General features: G+C 46.4%; 1 protein-coding gene across 1 annotated transcript in view; it reads right to left on the reverse strand.

Annotated features, from left to right (window-relative positions):
• LOC116652412 overlaps window positions 1-16,624 on the reverse strand; it is a 29,918-nt gene extending 13,294 nt beyond the window's left edge. Inside the window, exon 1 of the mRNA XM_032442599.1 lies at window positions 15,794-16,624. Coding sequence (XP_032298490.1) covers window positions 15,794-16,624 — 831 coding nt within the window. The remainder of the gene's footprint in view (window positions 1-15,793) is intronic.
• Between the last annotated feature and the right edge of the window lie 4,395 nt (window positions 16,625-21,019).

The raw sequence follows: 21,019 nt of genomic DNA on the forward strand, positions 1-21,019 counted from the left end.
GAGGGGAAGGGAAAAAACATCCTCTCCTATAGCTATTATAAGCAGTTTTATAGCAATATTTACTCTTTTTAATTTTAAGGTACCCTTGAGTTGGATCTCTCCCCTTTGAGGAGTACAAGAGTGCCCAGGACCTAAGCATTTAACAGCAGCTGCATAAAAGACATCCACATCCCATATAATAAGTGAAGCATAAAAATTACTGAACAATCTGGAAAATGTTGCATGACATAAAAACCCACTAATTTTCTATTAGTTCTGCCTCAGCTTTTAATTTCTTAAGTGCTCCTTTTGAATAGAAAATGACTTTACCAGGTTATTACTGTGATAAATACTTAAAAAGACAATAATAATAAGAGATGATATTTGCCAGTAAGTATTGTAAAATTAGGAGTGTTAATAGAACAAAAGTGCTCTTAAGCTCCTAAACCTGTAGATGGTTTTGTTAGTTGGAGTATTGTTGCCAGGTAAGTAAACTGAGAGAAAATGGGTCAGAACAGGCTCACAGAGCAAAGATTATTTAGCTCCAAATGCACTACTGGAAACGCACATCTAGTATATGTGTGTGTGTGTGTGTGTGTGCATCAGTGACAAAAGATGAATTCATTTTAGATGTAGACAGCTACACAGATGAATTAAAATAGAGAAGCAAAGCTGCCCTTGGGTACCATGCACAGTTAGAATAACCACTACTTTTAGGCTTAATGGTAGCCTGGGGGGGGAAGTCCAAAGTAAAAAAGGAAGTCATCTTCTCTCATTTGTACTCAGCAGAGACAACAGCCTGCACTGTCCATTGGCAACAGCGCTGTTTGTATGGTGGGGGAACAGCAGCAGCTTTACCATTCTGTGGATGAAAATGGTAAGCATCCTATATCCATACAGATATATGTATGAGACTGGAAAACAGCAGCAGCTTTGCATAGATCCTCTGTTACACTGCTGTGGTTCAAAGCACCTTTCAGATCAGATAAAGCTAAGATCAGGTTCTCCCCTCCCCCTTCCAGATTTCTTCACCTTAGATGAGGGATTGCAGAAGCAGTCACATTCACACTGCAGTGTCCTTTAGGGCTCTCATTTTAGGTAGCAGAAACCTTCTGATATAAATGTAGCTCTTCAGAAGTATAAACAGTTGCAACAAAATATGGATGATCAACATAAATTTCAAAACAGCTCAGACAAAACAAAAAGCCAAGGTCAAATCATTCCCTGCTTGCAAGGATGCCTCAAGTGCTTCCAGATACTGTAAGAGCAAACAATTACAATGTTTTACACTTGCACAGAGACAAGCACTTGTAATCTCAACATGTCCTTTTTTTCCCTCAAAGGTCATTTTGATATTTAAGTGGCAAGTGGGGAAACCAATGCATTCCAGTTCTGTCTTTTTACACTTGGAGAAACTTAGAATCACAGAACCACGGAGTTGTTTGAGTTGGACGGGACCTTTAAAGGCCGGCTAGTCCAATATCCCTGCATTGAACAGGGACACCTACAGCTAGAGCAGGTTGCTCAGAGCCCTGTCCTGCCTGAGCTTGAGTGTCTCCAGGGATGGGGCTGTGGATACAGCTCCTCTGGCCTCAAAATGACTGTATCCCAGTGCTGTGCCCCAGTCACTTCACATGACTAACTACGTGAGTCGTCTCCTTTTCTGCCTCTACAAAGTCTGAGCTTATTTTCAAGCTTTCTCATATGTTGATGCAGTTGCTCCCTGCAAATGATCTCAGCTAAGAGCTGTAACACACACTCAATTAATAAACAGCTCCTTTAAGTCAAATGACGCAGGAGAGCACAGTGTTGGCCTGTGATCAAAGATAACGGGGATTTTACAAAATAAAGCTCTTTTGTTTTTTCATTTTCTTGCCTTTTTCTCAGCAATGCAGCTTACCCATATAAGACAAGGAGGCAAAAAGAGGAATAAAAAGAAAATGGCAGGTGTTAAGCTTGCATTAGAAAGAAGACTGCAGACCAGTAAGCATAAGGGAAGGTAGAAAGAGGAAGTGCAGCTTCTATTTTAATCATATTTTATATCTGCTGAAAATTGAAAGAGAAATTATAGTAATAGACCTGTTACAGGACAGAGCAGAACACAGCATTAGATGCTGAGATCTCCAGGCTTTTTTTTTTTTTTTCTTTTGTGAAACACAGAATTTTTTCTCTATCCAATGCATGGATACCATTGTGCTCCGTACTTTGTGTAACCGCACTGCTAAAAAACTCTGTTAGCAAACTGGTCAGCTGGACAGCAAGAAGCCTGCCAAGCAGTGGGGACAGACCAGCACTACCAAAGTCAGCATTGTGGCCACTGACTGTAGTTTCCAGCTTATGGCACTCAGATGTGAAGAAGAACCCAATGCACTGACTATTTGTGATATGTTCAGCAAAAGCCTGCTTCGATTCACTCGGTGCAGTGGCAAAGCAACAATCTCTTCAAGGTACTGGATCATCACTTCTCTCTGAAGGCACCCAAATGCCACTGCACTTATTTACTCTGGGTGTCAGCTAAGCAGCATCTTTAAGTGCCTCACTACGTAAGAATAGGCTGCAGAACTGAGGTGTGATGGAGGATGTCACTTGACCTCCCATCAAACCCTCAGTCAAGTCAGTTCATAAAACAAAGCTGACCACCAGGACCACCACGGGAAACAAACACTGCATCTGAGCTGGAAGCTCTGCACCAGCCTCTTTTTGCACAGAATGCTTCAGGTCAATCAGCATTGTAATGGTGCGCTGTTCCAGTTAATGGACAGAATCAATGTTTCAGAGAACAGGAAAGGCAATATTTAAGAAAGCCAGACTGCTTCATTACTCTCTGGAAGAGAAACCAATTTTTGTTTGATTTTAAGCAAAGGTAATTGTGCCACCCTGGAGGAAACAAATATTCATCGATTTAACTGAGAATTCTACCTACCTCAGGAGCATGAGACTGGTATTTCACTTTGATCACATCATTTGTAGCGATGTATTCATCAGTTTTTTCACTTTTCCTTTCTTTCTTTTTTTTTTTTTTTTTGTTCTTTTTTTCCCCCCTTCTTTTCCTAAAGTGCTTAACCCAATTGTCATTAGGAACCTTTATAACAGCATCTGGTTCATAAGTGACTTTTAGTCTGTATCTAGTTATTACCAAGGGGCACCGTCAAGGGACCATTTCGTGTTGTCCCAGCTGACCCCTGTGCTGCAATGGCACTTAGCTTCCTCTTTGGATCACAGGGGATGTTGAAAACTTTCAGCAGGGAAACTGGTAAATTAATTAAAGCACCTCAGGGAAAGGTTCTAGAGAGTCAGTCCCAGAGAGGCCAATTTCAGAATACAACATAGAATGCAAACTTCTCAGTGTAAGAGTGTAAGACAGTGGTGGGAGCAAGGACAAACTTAGGTCCCAGGCTGCATCCCCTGCTGTGGGTCACCTTAATGCCTGGTGACATGGCCATGATCTGACAGTGCTCAGCACCTCACAGGGCTGCAGTGTCATTTCTGATGCTATTCTGTCCTTGTAAGGATCTGGCTGTTTATTCCCATCTGAAATGTAGTATTCTGTTTAGCTGAGCAGAGCTTGGGACTAGTTTGGTAACATCCAGTTGAACTACTATAAACTTCATTTATGATCTGAGTGACGTTAAGTACAAAGCTGCTGAATAATGGAAGAAAAAAAGACAACGATTGAATTATTGGCTCACCAACTGTATCTCCTTCTTTAAAATACTGTTATGTTACACTCATCTTGTGCATCTCATTATACCATGATCTTCGTGCTCCTGCAAGCCACAGACATTAAAATAACTGCAGTATGTAAAAAAAGTTGAAGAAGCCCCTCATACGCATCTTCCTGTACACCATCCAGTGACTTCAATAGCAGCAATCTTATCAGTGGGAGAATTCCCCAATCCAAAGTGAAGTCTTTGAGACTGATCATTTTAAGAAGCCTGAGTCCAGCAACGGAATCCATACTGCTCATATAAGCAAAAGTCTCTCTAACTGCAAAGACAAATGTGCTAGCAGAGGAAACAGAAAGCCAGGACTTCTTCCCATACTGTAATCTGTGAGGGACAGGCTGGGAGCTGATGAAGGCTGCAGTAAAACAAAGCATTTAGGCATGCACTTCGCACTTCCTTTGTTGAGCAACAGAAACCCTGCACACCAGACATCTTTTTCTTCCGTTTTCCTGAGCATGAACATGGCACCTAGGGCTAAATCTAGCACCAAGTGCAGCTGTGTAATATTCAGTTAGCAAGAAAAGGGAGCAAAGCTGACACTGCACATTTCGATTACTTAAGCATATTCTGAACTCACTCAATGAATGGAAAGATAATATTCTTTCACATACAGCTGATAAACGCTTTGCATGGGCTGGGAAATATTCTGCTTACACCAAGCTGGATGCAGTTCCACTCGAGATGTGTGGATTCCTGAGTCACAGCTGAGGTACAGTTTGGTACTGATCAGAGCAGAACAAGCAGCTTCCCACCGTGACCACGCTGCCTCTACAGGAATGCATCATAAGCTCTTTTTTTAATAGGCGGTTATGTACTCATCACACTAAAGGATTCCTGTCTCAGGCAGTAAATGAACTAGAAAAGTTGAATAAGTAAAACAGTCTTCTCCTGTGAGATACCAGGCTGTACTCAGAAGAGCTTTGACTATTTTTCTGGCCTTGGATTTCTTGTGCTCTATTAAGTGTGAATGCTCAGTAGGCTGTCAGTGGTACCAAAATTGTTACCATTAAATTTCAGTAACTTCATATGTAAAAAACTAAGTCATGCTCTTGACATGACCTTTTATTTCTTAATTCCATCTTATTCTCTTCCAAGCAAAGGCAAATAATAACTACCTCTTCATGCTCCTATTGTTTCCATTTTTACTTTAATCCCAATTACTTATTTGTTAAACTATACTTTTAAAGGATGGGAGGGATGGATGTAGGCAAAAATAACATGTCTACGGGTTGCTCAGTGAAGACTGGCATGGATGTGAAATGAGCAGGGGAAACACGTGGGAGCAGATGAACATAACTCCTAAGCATGCATGCTTTCAAGTGCTTTTAATGGGGTCACCTCTGTCCTAAGGCATAGCACACCACAGTTCGGATGACAGATTCTGGCCCTGAGCTCGTCAAAGGTTTTGCAGATGAGTTTAACAAGCCTGGGTTTAGCACAGAGGGGGCTGTGCTCAGACAGGACCCAAGTGCGGCCAGATGGTCAAGGGGGGGATGTGTCCCCAGCAGAAGATTGAGTGGTGACCATGAAAGAAGACTGAAAGATTTCTGGGTGGGAAAGGCATCATGCTCAACTTGGACAAAGGTTTCAGAAGAACAAATGGATGGCTTTAAAAAGGCTGCGAAGGGAGAAAGCATTAGAACATAATGACTGTCAATGAGAAGGAATGGCTGCTGGTTTATTGCAGAATAAACCTTTAAGTTATTCAATGCAGGGCGTTTTAAAACCTTCCCCACCCACCAGAAGTTCAGCTATTCTATCCAATGATTCAGTTTTCCCTTTTCAATACTGTATGTTCTTCCGTTATTGTAGAGAAATAGAGAATATACATATAAATTAGGAAGCTGCAAGTGGGGTGGATAACGTTCATCCACGTAGCAGCTGGGGACTCTCCTCCTTCAGAGCCTTTATCACAAACACATCTATGGAGCCTGTTCTCTCTGCACTACAGTCCTCCCTGCAACAAAACACCGCAGACAGACATCAGAGAATTCTGTCAGAATTAATCACTGATCAATGTCTTGGGAAGGCTTTAATTCTGCGAGGTGCTGAGGGAAAAGCACACGCATACACATGCACCCAGAGCTTTAGGATAAATGGATTAAAAATGTGGTCACACTGGGTTCTTCCCCAGGGAAAAAAAAAAAATACACAAGTATTTACACGTCAATGAGGTGTGGGGTTTTTGTTGTTGTTGTTGTTCTTTTCTGTTTACTTTCTGTAATCTTTAAAAATGCTTAATGCACTGCTTGGGAGACACACATTTCACTTTAATGCAGATTTAACCATTGCAATTCATTAATTGAATTTTATGTTCCCATTAAACGTTGCAATCAATTCAGTCTTGATACTCTAACTCTTTTATCTCTGCAATAGAAAAGCTCTATTAGCTTTACTTGGCTCCAAAACAATACAGTGAGCTATCCTCAATTATTAATCAAATGTTTCCCCTTCAATAAAGCTTTTTGGTCCTTTACTACAGTCTGATGATATATTTATTTGGTGTGTAGGGATTGGAGCAATACAGTGCACTCTCTCTCTGGGAAAGGACCCAAAAATAACTATCTACTTGATATCAGCCCAAGGGATTTCCTAAGGGAATGCGAATATCATTTCAGGGCAGGTCATCAGTGGTGTAGGGAAATTGGACAAATCTGCGTCTGGGGAACAGATGCCTCAGGGTTTGTAAATGTGCGAGGGAACCTTTCCCCTCTCGGTCACCAGTTCAGATCCATCGAGCACAGCTCCGACTGGAAGCTATTAAACATCTAATGAACTTCTGGGGCCTCCTGAAGCAGGGAGCGGTATTCCTATCAGACACTTACTTACATCTTGGAGCCGCTCCTACTCAAACTGCAATCTCAATTGAAATTCACAGAGACGGGAACAGAATGATCCTTTCTGGAAAAAAAACCATGGCAGATTGAAGAATGTTTCATCTGCTAAACGCAGAAAGCAGGATTCATCTGGGCTGGCAGTTCAGCTTTAGATTTACTACCACCCCACCTTGGCCTTGAACACCTCCTGAGACAGCATCCACAACTTCTCTGGGCAGCTTGTTCCAGTGCTTCACCACCCCCTGAATACAGAATTTCTGCCTAGCATTTAACTTCAATCTCCCCTCTTTTAGTTTATTCTCCCTTGTCCTGTCCTTTACCTGAGTAAAAAGTTGGTCTCCCTTCATTTAATAAGTTCTCCTCAAATATTAAAGGCTACGTGGTTTCCCCACAGCCTTCTCCAAGTTGAACACCTTGTATCTGGCCTTATTAAACCTCATTAGGTTCTTGAGGGCCCACTTTTCAAAGCCTTCGGGTCATCCTGGATGGCATCCCTTCCTTCTTCTGTGTCAACTACACCACTCAGCTTGGTGTTATCCATAAGCATGCTGAGATTGAACTGAATCCCACTATGACATTGATAAAGATGGTGAAGAGCACTGGTCCCAAGACTGACCCTATGGGAATGCCACTTGTGACCGGCCTCCACTTGAACACAGAGCCACTGACCACTCTCCTCTGGCTGAGACCATCCAGCTAATTCTTTATGCACCTAACAGTCCAGCCATCAAATCCAGTCTGGGAAACATAGATGGCCTGCAGCAGAAGACAGGGAACTGAATAAGGCTCTCTGACACCAAAGATCTTTTATTCAGTTCCCGGTGCTTTTCCATCCTGGTATTTGTGATAGCACATGGGAGGGACATCATGGTGCAACTTTATGGTGTGTTCTCCCAGGTTATGTTGGAACTTAACTCATATAAACATGCCTTCAGTGCAGGCTTAGGTCCGCTTTGCCTTAGGGTTAAACAATCTGCATCCATACTTTCTACCTCAGCTGGCTGATAGCTCACTGCAGGTTGCTTCCATGTTTCATTTGAGATGGAGGGGTCTGAAGCTTGCCAGCTGTCCTCCTTTCTTCTAACACAAGCCAGAGCTGCGCTGAGGAGCACAGATTAGCTGTGGTGAAGCCCTGTGGGCAAGCAAAACATGAACAGGCTCACAGCTCTGTGGTCCAGTATAGGAACTGGAAAAGCTGGAACTGGGCACTGTGGCTGCTGCTCAGTTTCTTCATGCCTTTTTGAGAGGAAACTCTCCAGGGCTTACCCTGCACTTCTATGGCACGCAATTAAACTGTGCTGATATTCGTGCAGTAGTTTCTGAGTAGAGCAGTAATATAAACTGCGAAGAGCATGCAAGTTTCCATGGCCAAAAAAAGCAAAAAAGAAATATGAGGAAAGATAAGGTTTTCTGTGATGCTCACCCTCTTTTGTTACCTGTATGTGCACATCTAGCTATTCCAGTCCATTATAATCAACTATCTTGCACTCGGTGGAAGGTGAAATGTCATACCTCAGGGTAAATTTTCACTGCAGTAGGCAGAGAATTTGTCCTTTAAACACCCTTAGTATTAATGGGAAATTGATCCATCCATTTCAACTCCAAGAGATACAAACGTCTCTTGAGGGACCGTTTTCAGAAGTGTTGACATTTTGATTCACAAAATGAGATATTTTTAAAAACAAATGCAAATTCATCTCATTCAGGATTTGAGGTCAGCTGGGCGCTGGAAGAGAAGTGTGCTTGGAATGCTGAGCGCATTCATCAAGTGTCTTTTAATGTCTGTATACCCAATAGTTTAAAGCAACGTCGGAGACAGCAAGAACAATTTCTGAAGTTCTTTGTATTTACTGGTACATCTTTGGATGAGGCTGGAACCTAAATTCACCTATTTTACTTGCAGTAGTGGTGTTTAGGGCAAAAGAAAACTTCGAGATAAAGGATCAAGTTTTAATGACCTCTAAAAATACCTCTTTTGCACGCTTTTATCTCCAAAGAGCCCTGATCCTGCTGAGGAACACCTGGAGGATTTGGCAGCGTTTTGCTGATGTCAGTGCAATCCACTCCAGGACCAGAGCCCAAAAAAAACCAACAGTACACAAAGTAAAACAAAATGCACTAAAAGGGGGCAGCTCATCTGGCTTCCAGGCTGGGCTCTGGCCACTTTTGCAGCACAGCCACTATTGAGCTCACTGTGCAAAAGACAATCTAAACAGATGTTTAGGACAGATCCACAACTGGTGGCTCAAAATGTAACTTCACCTTCTGATGTTTGAGCATTGGTTTGGGCACCATCCAGAAGAAGGGAGGACAACTTAGGAGACCTGGCCAAGCAACTGGACCAACTACCAGCACTTTGCATTGACCAGCATGTAGATTTAACTGGAGTATAACTGGAGAATATCTCCTTCTCTGGAGATATTCAAGACCCGCCTGGACACCAACCTGTGCAATGTGGTGTAGGGAGCCTGCTTTGGCAGGGGATTGGACTCGATGATCTCTAGAGGTCCCTTCCAACCCCTACAATTCTGTGATTCTGTGAACTGGCACAGCTGCACAACAGGCTAACTGGGGGCAGAACACAGGGTTTGATTTCCAACACACAGGGGAGGGACAAGGCTATGATCTCGCCTATGAGGAACCAGCAGAGGAGAATAAGCACTCTGTAAGTTCCCCTCTGAGGTCCCTTTCCCCAAAGGTGGTTGCATTTCTGGGAGCCGCTGCTCAGAGGAAGTTGCACAAATTCAGGCTCTAAGTGAGAATGATACTTTCCTCACAGACACACAAACAACAGCACCCAGCACAGTCAAGAGGAAGTAGAAAAGCCCCAAACCCTATGCAATATGTAAATGACCTTATTTAGCTCTATGAAAACAACTGCCCAGGAACAACCCCAACCCTGCGCAGTGGTGAGTAGCTGATGGCCCATAATCTTTTAGGTGGCTTTGTATTGGATCTCCAAGGAAAAAGCCACGGGATTCTGCACTTCAGCACACTGCTGGCATGGGCAGAGGTACAGGACATGACATGCTCACTTGAGCACAGTATTTTCCTCCAGGACCCGGACCCCTTCTCTTGCTGTCTCAGACTGGCTGCTGTGCTGCTGTGCTCCGCAGGAGAAGCATTTGTTGGGTAGCAGCAGACCTAGAACAGGTGCAACAGAACCTAAAGCAAACTCTGCTCTTAAGAGCAATGACAGTAACACCAATAACCAGGTGTATGATCAGCTGTGGGTACAAGCAGTCCTGGTACAAACTTTGCAGCTTGGAGCCATTCCTAAAATAAAGCATATTTACATGCAAGACATAGTTTATAACACCTCAACGTAAGCAGGATGCTACATGAAGCTACTGATGCACAGCAGATCATATTTGGTCATTCAGTCAGTACTTCACATGGAGTTTGTCACCTAAGCTTTCAAAGGCAGAACTTGCCCTATTCAGTTCTGTGACGGGCAAAAAAGGATGTCATAGCATCAACAAATGGCTTAGGTTGGAAGGGACCTTAAAGATCAGCTAACTCCAACCTCCTGCTGTGGGCTGGTCACCATCCACCAGCTCAGGCTGCCCAGGACCCCAACCAACCTGGCCTTGAATCCCTCCCCAGCTATTCAAGATCCCTTTTTTCTTATCATCTTCCCCTCCACTGGGAAGCTTCCACTCTTTCCTACCAGTCTATTGCCCCCTAACTTGTGCAAATAAAACTGTCTGCATGGCTCACGCTGCAAGTGAAAATGATGGCAGGATGTAAAGGGAAGAGAGAACCTGCCAGGAACCAAGAAGACCAAGAGTTATTCTTGTAACGTGAATTATTCCAGCAATGGGTTTATACTGCAGCCCCATTAGTAGCAACACAGTTACAGTGGTGCAAAGTGAACCACATCTGGGGAAATGAAACAAGAGCGAGAGTATGGGGGATGCTTCTCTCCCCCAAGGAAATGGGAGGTGGAACCAGGCCCCGTATGGGCTCTGGAGATGAGTGACCCCGGTGTGGTGCATCCATTCATGGCACTCAGGCAAATAAACTGGAGCGGCAAAAAACACCAACCACTGCTGACACTTTGCTTTGGCACAGCATTAGAGCTCTTGTGTAGCTCTCCATTAACTACAGGCAGAACTCTGCAGAGGAGAGAGGCTGCAAGGACACAAGCGGGACAAGGAAGTGCAAGCTGCAAACCTCTGCCTGCCCTCCTCAGCAGTCAGATGAATATTAATTATCAGCTTATTTGCATAGCCACAGATAGGCCCGTTCCTTCTAATTTTAGCCTGTGCCTAATTTAAACCTACAGGCATGCTATTTTCATGGGGTTTTCTTCTCTTTATGATGGATTGTAAGCTGCCATATGCACCCTGCATAGCTGAGAAACTGATCATGTCCAAGGAGAGGTGGGAAACTTTTGTTAGAAATAAGAAAATGGAAAAAAATTACCCATTAAAAGATGGTATCAAGCTGCAATGTGCTGCACTGAGGAAGGGAGTGAGGCCACCAGCCTGGCTGCACTCTGCTATAGGTGCCTCGGGCTGGCACATCACTCCCACCCTCTATACACAAGCCAGCCTACTGCCCTGCCTTACACAGCTATGCACACACACGATGGGAATTCACACACTGCCATCCTTCCTCTACTATTTTCATTCCCTCTGTCCTGCTTCCCATCACTTGCTGGTCTGTTTTAGGGCAAGAGGAGTAAAAGCATCCCATACCTCCTCTTCCTGCTGCTCACCTTCCTACAAGTACAGCATAGTTGAGGCTGGTAGAGAGCTCTGGGTCCATGTGGCCCACCCCCTGCTCAAGCACGGACACACAGAGCAGGGTGCTCAGGACCACATCCAGGCAGCTTTTGGAGATCTCCAAGGAGAAGACCTCATAGCCTCTGGGACATCTGTGCCAGGGCTCTGTCACCTGCACAGCGTGGAAATGTTTCCCACAGCTCCGATGGAAGGAACCTGCTGTGTTCCAGTTTGTGCTCACAGCCTCTTGTCCTGGCACTACTGACAAGAACTTGTCTCTGACTTCTTTGTACCCTCCTTTCAAATATCTATAGACATTGATGAGATCCCACTGAGCCTCCTACTCTCCAGGCTGAACAGTCCCAGTTTTCTCAGCCTCTCCTCACAGAACAGACATTCCAGTCCTTTGACCATCTTGGTGGCCCAATGCTGGACTTTATTTCGTATATCCAGGTCATTTGCCTGTACTGGAGGTACCAGCACTGGACACAGCGCTCCAATCAGCTTTAGCAGGGCTGAGCAGAGGGGAAAGGATCCCCCTGACGTGTAGGTATCTGCTCCCTGCCTCTGCTCCTCCTCTCACCCACAGACCCATCTCCCCTCTCCTGCAGAAATGAGAGGATTGCAAAGAGCTGCGTCCATCTAAAGAGGCAGCAATCCTGTACATAAAGGCTATGTGAAAAACTGGTTAAGTGCAAACTGTTTGGGAGAGGAAGCAAGTGGGTGGAGGGAAAAGCCCGGAGTGAAATAAAATCAACAAATAATACATAGAAACATGAGCACTGAGTGCCCAGCATGGGTGAAAGGGCACAGAACTTACAAAATACTATGCTAATACGTGTAGTCTATGCAGGCATATGTCTAACGTATGCTACGAACCAGGAGGCTCTCCAAGCCCCAATGGAATGATGCCATCTCACTAAGCACAGACACAAACTTTAGCTGTTATTAATAGACTGCCCCTGCACGTTTTAATTTAGTACTTTCAAGTGAAGAACTTTAAAGATAACATTTTTTAAAAGGGGAACTGTTATTTCTAGAACAATCACACAGGAAGCCCAGCTCTGCTGTCAGTTATTGATAGAGCAGTAGTTCCTTGGTTCAGATTTCTCCCATTCAGATGGAGCAGTGTTCAGACCAACGGACACCATTTCCAGCATATCAACATATTCCTCGTGCATTCCCAACCTGTAAAACCTTCCTTCTTTGTCCTTGTGGAACCAGCTTGTCAGCACTACAGTTTCAGTAACACACAGGATCACAGAATACAATCACAGAATCATTACGTTTGGAAAAGATGGCTAAGAGATCATCTGGACCAACCATCAACCCATCCCCACCGTGACTGTTAACACAGGCCCCACCAGATCTCTGAGATCAGCCCATAAAAGGTGAGCAGTCAGTCGCACAAGTCACACTTCTAACCACCCACCAAGACAGCAGCCCGTGTGCCACAGCAGAGCAGAAGGAACAAACACCAGGTAAACAGCAATTATGGCACGCACACAAGATTGTCCAGCTCTGGTTGGAGCTCATTTTCTTCCTCATACCTCAAAGCAGTCCGTGTTGTTCCACAGACAGGAAGACCGCCTGCACCACTTTCATTTTTAAAGAGTAACAAAAGTGAGCTGAGCATTGTCTGTCTATTAACCCTAAAATTTGGGAGTGGAGGATTTCAGACATACACGCTCGACCCGGCACTGCTGCCTCCAAGGCTGCTATGCAAAGAGCTCTTGGAAAGCAGCGTCTGCTCCACGGGTTACAGTGATTGCTCCTGACAGGTTCTTCATGGTATCACAACAAATTAGGTCACAGATTAGATTTTCATAGTGCAGATTACATCCACTGCCTCTGATTTTTTCTTAAATAGAGCTGCAGAGCCGAGAGGTTTGTGCTCAGGATTGGCAACAGGGCCCCCCCGGTTCAGGCTGAGACAAAGACTGTCCTACTGACACTCATAAAACTCCTCCTTCACTGCTGCAGTTGGGAGGTTGGTTAGTCTTCCTTTCTACCCAGCAGGCCTTTGAGAAAACAAGAGTTTGTTCTCTAGATACCCTGGGGTAGATCTTACAGCATTTCTGCAAAGCAGATATGAAAAGCAGCATTTTTTGTGCTTGGTTTTGTTTTTTAATGGATTTTTTTTTTTTTTTTACGATGGAAAAACATCTGTACCATATAAAAAAATGCTGGGAATGGAAAGCAAAGCTATATCTGCTACATTTAACCCACCTCATTCCACAAGGTCACGCATACATTCCCTCTGAGCATCTCCAGAGAAGAAAGAAAATTAAGGAACTGTATCCACGTGTCCTCTACTGAAAATCCCAAACAAATACATGAATAAATAAACAAACTCAGGGTGAAAGTGTTTTCAGGAGCACATCTGCATGATGATGCAGCTCAAGAACCGAAAGAAAAGCCATGCTACATCCAGACCCACACAGCACAGTGCAAAACAAATGGTTCTGAAGAGCTGGACACTGCACAGTGTGCTCACCACCCATCACCAAGCACAGCCTGGCTGCAGGTGGGAAAGCCCTGCTCCAACAGCTGCACTGCAGAAGCCTGGGCTGCTCCAAGGCCACCTCCACACCCACGACCACGCTCCTGCAGAATCACTGAATCATTTGAGTTGGAAGGGAACCTTAAAGGCCATCTGGTCCAACTCCCCTGCAGTGAACAGAGATACCTACAGCTACAGCAGGTGCTCAGTGCCCCATTCAGCCTGACCTTGATCATCTCAAAGGATGGACCTCTCTGGGCAACTTGTTTCTGTGCTTCACTACCCCTATTATACAGAACTTCTTCCTTACATTCAATCTAAATGACTCACCTTTAAGCGTGAAACCATTCCCCTTGTCCTGCCACAACAGACCCTACTAATGAGTCTGTCCCCTTCTTTCTTATAGTCCCCTGTAAGACACTGGAAGGAGTGAGGTTGCACAGCGGTCGGAAGCCTGGTTCAGCTCCAGGTGGAACTTCAGCTCTGCATGCCTGCAGTGATGCAGCTGATAAGCAAGTTTACAGCCACAGTAAACACTAAAGGAAAACCTAAACCAGATGATCAGGAAGGTAGGTCTCAGCTGGAGCTAGCCTAGGGGACAGGCACTGCAGGAATGACCTTCAGCTTACAAGAGCAGAGCCATGATGGGACTGCACTCCTGAATACCCTTCGCTTGGGTGGACAGGAGACCCTCTGGAGCACACATGCAGCCTCAGCCAGTTTGTGCCTGCGGATCAGCCTGGCTGCGTGCTGACCGAGCACTGTTTGCAGCAGATGGAAAAGAGCTCTCCTCCTGCTCTGGGTGAACCAAGAGCACACGATGCTCCTCAGCACAGGTTTGGACAGGAAGCACTCGGTCCCTTTGCCAGGTGCCAACGCTGCTGTCTAAATCCCACAGCTGTCCCTCAGAAGCCATCCTTTACCCCTCACTTCAGCAGAAGTTCTTCACAGGAAATAAGCTCGTGCTTTCAAAATTCTCATGTTCTTCCCCAGCAAGCACAGGAAGTGTCTCAGCTGAACAGCAGCCTTTATTCTTGTGAGCACTGTTCAGCCTCTGACACCTCGGAGTAAAAGCAACAGCGAAGAGCAGCCATGCCCTGCACACCCCAAGGGCAATGCGGAGGCCCTCAGCATATCACCTCCTCTTGCTGCTGCGACATTTAGAGCCCCAGAAAGAAGCCTAATTATTTTTTCTCCTCAAGCACCACCGTGTACGTTATTGAAAATCCATGGTACGTGCTGCTTGCTGAACAACCCGGACTATCGATCTCGGTTAAGGAAGCAATGCCCCACACAGCTCCTCTGCGCCCAGCAGCACCAGGCTCCGGGTCCAGCACCCTCCCAGTTCCTCTCAGTAACACGGGTTTGGGCCAAGCACTGAAACAAAGATGGTGCTGCACTGCACCTCCTATGGAACCCCGTATTTCTTCAGAGCGCTGCTGGGTTTGGGGTTCAGGTGAAAAGGCTGGAACCACACGCCTAATGAAGCACCTATTGAGCCGCACCCCTCGCGCGTTGCTGGGGTCGTCTACGTGTAAGAGCGATTCGCTCATCACAAATGTCTACATAACGGGCGGGTGCTGCAGCCCGGTGCCCCGCAGCCGCTCAGAGCCACGGCTTGGGGGCCGCTTTGTGCCGCTTCCTCTCGATTTCACCACGAACCCTTTTGAAACGCCACCATTTCCTACGAGCGGGGGCGGTTTTCGCTCACCGGGCCGGGAAGTGCCGCGTCCCCGCTGCGGAACCCCCTCGGCTCCGCTGCGCGCTGGGCGACAGGTGCGATATTTGCATCAACGACGGCGACTGCGAAGCCCGCAGCCCGGCCCCTGCCCTGCACAAGGGCATCACCGAACCCAAACGAGGCCACTTCGTCCCTTTTGACGCTGCGGCTGCCGAGGATCAGCCCCGCGATCTGCCCGTCACGCACACCGCGCTCCCAGCCCTGCGGCGCTGCACCCCCCGCCCCATCCCTCAGCGACCCCCGGGGGCGGCTCCCTTCAGCCCGCGGCCGGTTCCTACCTGGAGCGGGGCAGCCCAGCTCGCAGCCCGGCCTTCCGCCTCGGCTGCCGGCGTCACTGCCACAGGTTGGCTGCCGGCGGCGGGCTGCGAGCGCCGTGCCGCATCGCTATAAAAGGAAGCGGAGCGGGGAGGAGGAAGAGGAGGTCCCGGCACCTCGCTCCGCCGCCCGGCCCGTTCCCCGCCGCCCTCGCACCTGCTTCGGCCCAGCGAGGAGGGACTGCGAAGCCCCCAGGCCCGATGGGGCAACGCGAGCGCCCGGGTGGGGCGCGGCCTCAGCGGGCGGCTCAGCCCCCGGGGCCGCCTCGCAGCCGTGGGGCAGCGTTTCGCTGATGTCCTACAGCGGAACCTCGACCCGGAGCCGCCCTTGGGAAAGGCACTGAAATGGGGCCTGGAGGAGGCAGAGCCTGAGGGGCTTGCCGGTGCCCAAGCTGGGGCGCGGCCCCAAAGCCAAAGCCCTGAGCTGAACGTGTCCCCACAAGTCTGCTTGGTTTCCGTGCCAGGACGCCGGGCGCGGTCCCAGCCTTGTCCCAATGCTCCAGAGAACACCAGGGCAGCCAGGGGCTCTTGGGAAGCACGGAAAATGGAGGCGAGCAGAGCGATCCAGCACCCGCTGACTGTCTCTGAAGCACCGCAGTGATGTCTTTGAGCCTGATCCTCCCCACTGATCAAAACCCACCCAAAGCTTCCTTCAAACCCAGACAGCTCCTTTCGTTTCTGGAGCTGCTCAGGCATTTTGATGCAGGTAGAATGAATCAAGATCCAGACAGGCTGGATGAGTGGGCTGAGGATGATTGTATGAGCTTTAACAAGACCAAGTGTCAGGTACTGCATTTTAGTGACAGCAGTCCCATATGCTGTCTTAGATGATCTTAAAGGCCTTTTCCAAACTCAATGATCCTATAACATCCCTGAGGCACCTTATAGAGTTTCTCCTTAGTTTTATGCCAACTGTGAATTGCATCTTGCTTGCAACAGGGAGGACTTACCCAGGAGCCAGCCACCTCTATCCACACAGACCAGGTGAAGAGTTGTTCAGGGTGCACATGAGCTGTTCCCTCCAGCAACAGATGCTGTTGTTCTGGGCCACCAATCCATTTCAGAAAGGGGTAGGGATTAGAGAGGTTAACACCTCTTAAGGTAATTTCTTTAAATGGCAGTTTTCTGCCTGGCTTTACTGGCAGTAGTTTGCTGGGGATTCTCTTTCCTGGCAGCTTTAGCAAGGCTTTGTGCTGTGGCACACGACCCTCCGCAGCGTCCACAATGGTTATGAATCCTGTCTATCGTCCACCCTGTGCCTCGTGTGCAGTGGTTTTCAAGGTTGTGAAGTCATGTAGAAGGACAGAGATGCCACTCCTGTGGCTAAGCCCCAAGGTAGGCTCTGTGCAGCAGCAGCACCTCCTCCATTACAGCCACAAGCTCATGCTCACACCATCTCAGGAGCCTTCTGCTCCCTCACGGTGCTCAGCTGCAGCAGCTGCTCTTAGGGTCTGACTGGCGTTAGTGCTACTGGAAGGTCTCGTTGCTTCTCTCACACGAGGGACCTGCATTTCTCATCACTTACAGAGTACTTGAGCTCTAGGTGAGTGTGTGACTCACATAAGAAAGCTGCCCACCCCTTTCACTGATCTTCACGTCAGTGGTGGAGTTCTGATCTTTCAAAAGTATCCATGATTGTGCTCATGCTCCTTCCCTTCAGCCCTTCTACTCTTGTAAGCTACCCTGCACACAAAGCAATTAGATTTGTTCTAAGTCAGAAGTCCTAGAAGTCCCCAGCTTTGGTTCACGCAGAGCTCAACACTGGCAGCTCCTTGCTCTCCAGCCATCCTAGCCACTAAGATACCCTCATAAGCTCAGCATTCCATAGAGGCAGTTTAAGCATTTCCTCTCCAGTAGCTTTCTACAGAGGTACCCCAAATTCCTATAAGGAAGACAAGGACTAAGGAAGATCCTGGATCATAAATCTGCCTTTCTATCACAATGTCCCACGAGTTGCACTACACACCTTGTTCCACTCAATAAAATGTCTCAGCTTAAACATGGTGGACAGTTTCAGGAAGGAACCAAAGCTTGCTTACTGCTTGGACACCTGCAGCTCAGCACAACAGCAGGGATGTGGAGGAAGGGAGGGACAAAAGCCATTACTAAGCTGGGTTTGAGCCTCGGACTTGGAGCTGTAGCACACTACTGCTCGCTATTCTAAGTTTACAGACAGCTGCAATAAGCTCTTCATACAGTATTTCCTGGGAATCAGACTGAGGAAATTAGTTACCAAAAAAACACACCAGGTTAATGCTACCTTATGAAGTGAAAGGAGGTGAATGTGTTGAAGTAATGTCTACGTGCAGCCATTCTAGGGCAGCCTTGAGTGCTCAAGGGTGAATCATTTACATGATTTGGCTACAAAAGAAAATCAGATATCTGAGTTTTTGGCGTTAACTGAAGCATCTTCAGGCCTCAGAGAAAAAAATGCAAGAAGAAAAGGATCTACACACAAGTAACGAGCAAAGGATCTTCAGCATCAAGTAACAAGCGTTAAGGGGGAAGGAGGAGTCACACAATGCCTGAGCTGAGACCAGACAGGCAGGGACTGCACAGCTGCGTTAGCTGGATTTCAAGTCCCAGGTAAGTCTGCAGCTTGTTCCAAATGCTCAGCTGTCAGGCAGTACAGCACACCATTGAGTAGCTGTTCCTCTGCTCTAGTGAGACTGGCAGATGTGATGGCCATCACTAATTGTTTGTCCCTCGCCCCCACCATTACAAAAGATTGGAGCAGATGCCCGCCTCGCTGCTTACACTGGGGTCTGTTCTGTGATCCACAGAGGAACAAGGCAAAGCCTGTGCACTGACACACTATCAGTTTTAGTGCTGCTTGAATGCCAGCTGATGAGAACCAGCTCAAGCTCACAGGTCCCACGCACGCTGCAGCACAGGGGGCTGTGAGCTGAAGTGCAAGATGACAAACAGCAGCCAGCTTCTCTAAGAAGAAACTTGAGCGCTCACAGCAGATGGCTGAGCTCTAAATCACTTCCAATCATTTTCTCCATAGCTCTGGAAGTATCATTAACACAACTTGAAATTGTATTAGATAAAATTTTAGGCCTACAGCTATATAGATGAGAATATCTTACAGTCCTGTGTGCATTCTGTAGTGACTGAAAAGCTTCTGGCTGCGATTTAGTATGGCTAAAATAAGACTCTCTTAAGAGCATCCCCAACAGCCTTAAAGTCAAGAGTGAAACCACTCAGCTGTCTGTAAGAAACTGAGGTCTGAAGCTGAACTTTGTACGTTAAGGGGACATTTGCACCTGACATGTCCTGGTTTCCCAGTGCCAGAGTTACCCACCTATAGAATGGTGAGAATCACTTCCGTTGCAAAAGACCCTTAAGATCAAGTCCTCCCATTAGCCTAACACTACTAAGTCCACCACTAATCCATGCCCCCCAACATCACTACACAGATCTCTTGAACACCTCCAGGGATGGCCACTCTATTTCCTATACTTTCCTTCAGAAGGAGCATGAGGCACACAGACAGGCTCAGAGTCTACCCAGTGCTTCCTCAGGTCTGGGGATCCAGGAACACAGAACACAAGTCAGTTCCCCACCTCTTGCAGCTCAACTCTGCTTTGTTTCCTGGGGTTAGGATTGGGATGCATTTAATCCACAGCATAAATACAGCCACAGGAACAGCTTTCCACTGGAGGTTAACCTGCTTTATTAAAGCTGTGCTGAACAAAAGGAGAAATCGCAACAGATATTTCTAATGTAACTTGGGAGAGATGCACAAAACTTGTTGCACCCCAAAACTTTGGTGATTTTTCAAAACAATGCTGTAAAGACATACAGCTACAAAGAGAACTCAATTATATGTCCTGGCAAGTCTCCCTATCTAAAACTGATTCATTATCTGGGTAATATTATTGCTTTAATTACACATGCGAGAAGATATCCAAAGTAACAGTAAATACATCAACATTCACAACATGTTAGTGTTTGAATACCCTTGGTTTGGGAGATTGGTAGAAGCAACTTCCTGTGAGGAGTCAGTCTTCCAATGTCCAGAATTAAGTGGAAAGCCAACTAAATATTTCTTAATGAGAAAGAACGACAGAACAAATTTGTTTGTTTAGGAATCAGGAAGGCTGAGCCAGTTGGCTTACACACCACCTTGAAGATGACTCAGCTGGGACCAGTGACACAAAGGTAATTAGTGGCTGTATTCAACCATACACGTTCAGCTTTATTACAAATAAAACAAATTCATTATGTGAAAAACTTTAAAATCCGCAGGTGAGTGAGAGAAGCAGAGGTCATGAGATACCTTCTTTTAGGCAATGCGTGGCCTAGAGTTGTAGGCTCTGCTGTAGTAGACTGTTATACCTACCAGCATCGTAACTGCTACACCGGAGAGGATCACAACATTTTGCAGGGTTACCTGTCAGGGTGTATGGCCTAGTTACCAACTTGGATCATGGTGGTGCATTGGGAAGGCTGGAAAAGTTGTTTGTTATTGACACCCAAGTCCGATATCACCTAGAACTACAGAGACCAGGGCGAGGGGAAGCATCTGAAAACTATGAAATAATATTAATCACGTTGGAGCATTTGGTGTTTGGAGGGAAGAGTACTACAGAGATTTTGTATATTTAAGATTTGTGCCTATTTCACTGCTGTTGACTACCAGTCTCTGTTCAACTATGAGCCAAGTGTGCCTTAAAAACAGTGAATGTCCGGGGTATTTTCCAAGCATAGGCCTGTCTTGGCCTCTCCAGCTCCCCAGCAGTATATGGAATATCTACCTCAATTTTGGCTCGCAAAAGGAAATTACACGTCACTGAATAACAAGTAATAGAGGTAGGATAAAGAATAAGGTTATTTAAGTCAGCAGATCTCTGATTGCTAACATCTGAAATACTGCAGTAGGGTAAAAAATGAACATAAGCAGACCATTTAACTAGGTTGCTTGTTCTCCCTCCCCTGTATTTCACTCCCCCTTTCACAGAATGCATAACCCTTATAAGTCAACAAGCCCAAAACCAAGCAGAATATTCTATGGAGAACAGAGGCTATGAACAGTGCTCAGGAATCTATCTTACCACTGCAGTCTCCTGAGCCCTGTGCTGTTGCAGTTGCTACTTCTGATCCAAACCAGATCTGATAACTCTCCACACACAACCTTTCCTCTGGCTAAAAGATGAGAAAAGTAATTTCAAGTGACTTGTTGGA

This window comes from Coturnix japonica, chromosome 2, assembly GCF_001577835.2.
Source record: "Coturnix japonica isolate 7356 chromosome 2, Coturnix japonica 2.1, whole genome shotgun sequence".
NCBI lineage: Eukaryota > Metazoa > Chordata > Aves > Galliformes > Phasianidae > Coturnix > Coturnix japonica.